The 4393-nt window shown below is 33.8% G+C and overlaps 1 protein-coding gene across 1 annotated transcript in view; it reads right to left on the minus strand.

Annotated features, from left to right (window-relative positions):
- FANCM (Fanconi anemia, complementation group M) overlaps positions 1 to 4393 on the minus strand; it is a 79294-nt gene that overhangs the window by 34883 nt on the left and 40018 nt on the right. The window contains exons 8-9 of the mRNA XM_012642959.1: positions 2637 to 2843; positions 615 to 828 (exon numbers count right to left, since the gene is read on the minus strand). Coding sequence (XP_012498413.1) covers positions 615 to 828; positions 2637 to 2843 — 421 coding nt within the window. The remainder of the gene's footprint in view (positions 1 to 614; positions 829 to 2636; positions 2844 to 4393) is intronic.

Raw genomic sequence — 4393 nt, forward strand, 5'->3', positions numbered from 1 at the left:
GGCCCTATATGCCAGTCTCCAGGGGAGTTTAGCCTAGGCATCTTTTTAGGAGCTGTCAATTTCTGCTTGTCATATAGATAAGTTTTATTATTCCTTTAGATAAAGGCAATTAACTAATACAAATGGCTACCCGGTGAATATGGGATGAACCATGAAAGAATACACAGCAAATGGTGCTGTCCTCTTATATGATGACAAGTTACTGTTAATCTTGAGAACATGTATGAAAACGACTGTAACTTCTTGGGGGTATATTATAGGAGAAAATTTCTTTGTTTTTGTACTCTTAGCAGATAGTCTACAATGCACACTGTAATCTGGTTTCATGCTTATTCAATAAAACTGTTTTCTTTCTTTTCTGTACTTTATAGAGAGGATGGGTGGGTAGAATATTTTTAGTTTCCCCAACACTGAGTTTCTATCACCCTGTACCGACATTGTCTGTCTCCTTCCCTCAGCAACATAAATCTCTTATCTTTTCCAATGTGAACACACATAGCATCCTAGAATGTTCATTGAGTTTTTCAAAGAAGAAATATTATATCAAGATATGACCTGCTAACCAAAGAACAGGGGGAAAAATGCATATGTCAAATGCAAAATTTTTTATTTACCATTCCTACAGGAAATCATAGATGACTTTCGCTGCAAGTTCCGAGAAGCCTTCTCTGGTTCATAGACACCATGTGTGATGAACATTTTGTGTAATTCTGGATTGATTCCATCAGGAACCATTCGTGGACTTCTTTGATAAAAATGAATGACCTGCCTGTTACCTGAAATAGCTTTATAAATGTTTCTTTTGTTGGACTGACTTTGATTATAAATCTGTAAAAACAAATATAAAATGTCAAATTATATTATTTCTCTAATAATCATTTATCCGTAACAAGCAACTATTATATTAGTTTGGGTTTATTGTAAACATAAAATTAAACCCTGATCTACTTAAATACTTAGAGAATAGAATTTCTGTTGTCTTGAATTTTAAAACCTGTCAGTGGCCGGGTGCGCTGGCTATAATCCCAGTACTTTGGGAGGCCAAGGTAGGGGGATCACTTGAGGCCAGGAGTTCAAAACCAGCCTGGGCAACATAGCAAAACCCTGTCTCTACAAAAAATAAAAATAAAAAAAATAGCCAAGTGTGGTGGTGCACACCTGCATTCTTAGCTACTCAGGAGGCTGAGGCAGCAGGATCACTTGAGCCCACGAGTTTGAGGCTGCAATGAGCTATGATTGTGCCACTACACTCCAGCCTGGGTGATACAGCACAACCTTGTCTCAAAGAAAACACACACAAAAAAACTATCAGTAAACTATTAGATTAACTCAATGGAAGTCATTTCAAAACTTATTATTAGAAAAGCTAACCTCAGCCCTCAGCAACTATATTACCCAAAGGAAATCTATTTTTTATTTATTATCCTGTTGTTTTCGAATAAGGCTGATATTTACAAAAGTATAAGGTTTGGGGTTTTTTTTGTTTTTTTGTTTTTTGTTTTTTAACTATTCCCTTACTTCAGTTTGTTCATCTCTCTATACTTCGGTTTTCTTCTACACCAAAAGCATTACTCCTCTTACAAGAGGCTAACAATTAAATAATACAATGAATCTGAAGCAATCAGAATATTGCAAAGCACAGACTAAGTGCTTATTAAATGTGGGCCATTATTACTACTTTACAGATAAGAAAACTATTAATAACACCTTAGTAGAGAGGTTAAGTCACTTGGCTAGGCAACACAACTAGATAGAAGCCAATTCCAGTAATTGATAATACACAGCCTTTTACAAGCTATCAAACATTTCATTTGTTAGAATCACTTTATAGATAAATTGGACTTTATACATGAATATGCTATACTTACATGAAAAGTATTAGGGGAAAATTCATTTTTCAAGATGATTTTAAAGCGTATAGAAAACAGTTTAAATTAATTTTTAAAAACTATTACAGTTGATGAGGAGATCTTTAATATGAAACTGTATATTTGGCCACCGAGCTAGTCCCAATGAATTATAAAAATTAGTTAATACTTAAGTGTATCAAACACAAAATAATATTAACATCATATTTAGAAAGGCCTGTCACCTACAATCGTACCAAAGTATGAATATAATTCAAGTTCCTTATCACTTAGAATAGGTGTCAGGAAACTTCCCTAAACGGCCAGAAACAAAATATTTTAGGTTTTGCAGGCCACATACTGTCTCTGGTACATATTCTTTGGTTATTATTTGGTTAGTTATTTTGGCAGCCCTTTAAAATGTAAAAATCATTCTCACTTCACTGTAATTAAGGAAAACTAAACTAAAAAAAGGAGAAAACATAGGACTTAGGAACACAGGGAAATAGTAAAACAAAGTAATACATATTTGTTTTTGTATCTATGTATCTCTGAATTAATACTTAAGTAATAAAATGTGTTTTTTAATATAGATAAAAATGAGGAAACTGAATCCAGTCAAAAATTCTCCTAATTATAAGAAAAGATAGAATCAAACACAAAGGAGGAAAAATAACCATAATTACCTGAATATTAGTTGAACTTTGAATGCTAAAATGTTGATATTTGTCTTTGGGCTATATTTCTGAAATTTCAAGAGTCAAATCATATTTCTATATGACTACTTACACGTTCTTCTCGTCCTTCAGCAAGGATAACAACAATCCTGCCTTGACGTTTGCGGCCAGTTCTGCCCATTCGTTGTATGAGACGAATTGGACTCTTCTGAGCATCAAAACATATTATAAGATCAACTTCCCCTATATCCAAACCTTCTTCACCAACACAGGTAGAAACCAATGTGTTGTAACCACCATCACGAAATTGTTTCACTACCTAAAATAAAAATGGTTTAAAACTAACTAGTTGCAAACGTAACAGAATTCTAGATCAAAGCACATTTTTCCCACTCACCTCCAAAATGTGAAATTAGGTTAAAAATCAGCATCAAAGATACCACAGAATAGGAAAAAAAGTCACAAAATGGTGATATAAACCAAAAGAGATTACAGTAAAATGGAAAGAGCAGTTCTAATTCCTTTGCTTTAATAATGGTTGTAATACGAAAAGGATTTGTCAACAATGTAACAGTTTCTCATTGACTAGGAAACTCTAAATTTTATTTTTAGCACCATTGAAAGGGGCATAGTGCACATAAATGGCCTAGAGCAATTACTCCTATTTATCATACCTTAGACCTAAATGTATATTAATAGTTTTATCCAAAATAGCTTTATAAATATTTCTTATATTTATAAGAATGTTTTATTACTGCTAGAATTCATATCTTACCTTACCTTTTATACTGCCATTATAGGATTTCTCTCTACACAGTATAATGAAACCACAATAACATGAGAACAAGTTAATGAAAAAAATTAACAAAACATTTTGAAAAACTTCCCTAAGCCTGTAAATTCAGTTCTCAACTGCTCTGAGCCTCAGTTTCTCCATGTATATCAACACTCACTTTGCAGGTTTATGTATGGTGGAGTGGTGATGGTGATAATTAAATAATATCAAAAGCTAAATCAGCTGATAAAAATGGTAGCACCTATGTACAAGGGCATACTATGTGGCAGGTATTGTACTAAGTACTTTATATACTAGTTACTAGTGCCAATAACCCTATGAAGCAGATGCACCACTGCATTTTATAAAAAAAAAACTGAATACCTGAGAGGTTAAGCTATTCGCCTAAAGTCTCACTAATAATTGTCAGCATTTGAACTTAAGTGTCTCTGACTTAAAAAAACCTATTATCTCAATCCTTAAGCTAGTTCTATTATTAAAAGCAACAATCTCAAAAGTAGATAATAAGTATAAATTTATCATGTTAAGTCCTCTTATTAATCTTTACAGTACCATTGGTCAAAGGATTTTCCTTCAATATGGAAATCCTCAGAGTACAGGGAAAAACAATAATCATAATTAAAAGTTAAGAATAATTTATTTCCTTTTGGAATCTGTAATGACATTAAGCCAAGGAAAGACTGATCTAATATTACCTGCATGTAATTTAATAAAGTAGACAGCCTTTTTGTTCAGACAAAATATAAATAAGGCCGGGCACAGTGGCTCATGCCTGTAATCCTAGCACTTTGGGAGGCCGAGGCAGGAGGACTGCTTGAGCTCAAGGCCAGCCTGATTGAGAGCAAGACCCCATCACCACAAAAAATAGAAAAATTAGCCAGGCATTGTGGTATGTGCCTGTAGTCCCAGCTACTTGAAAGGCTGAGGCAGAAGGATTACTTGAGCCCAGGAGTTTGAAGTTGCAGTGAGCTATGATGATGCCACTGCACTCTACCAAGGGTGACAGACACTCTGTCTCAAAAAAAAAAAAAAAAATAGGCCACAGTGCCAGAGATATAAAAAAATTTCTTTAA

This window comes from Propithecus coquereli, unplaced genomic scaffold (genome assembly GCF_000956105.1).
Source record: "Propithecus coquereli isolate 6110/MARCELLA unplaced genomic scaffold, Pcoq_1.0 Scaffold191, whole genome shotgun sequence".
NCBI classification, from domain to species: Eukaryota; Metazoa; Chordata; class Mammalia; order Primates; family Indriidae; genus Propithecus; species Propithecus coquereli.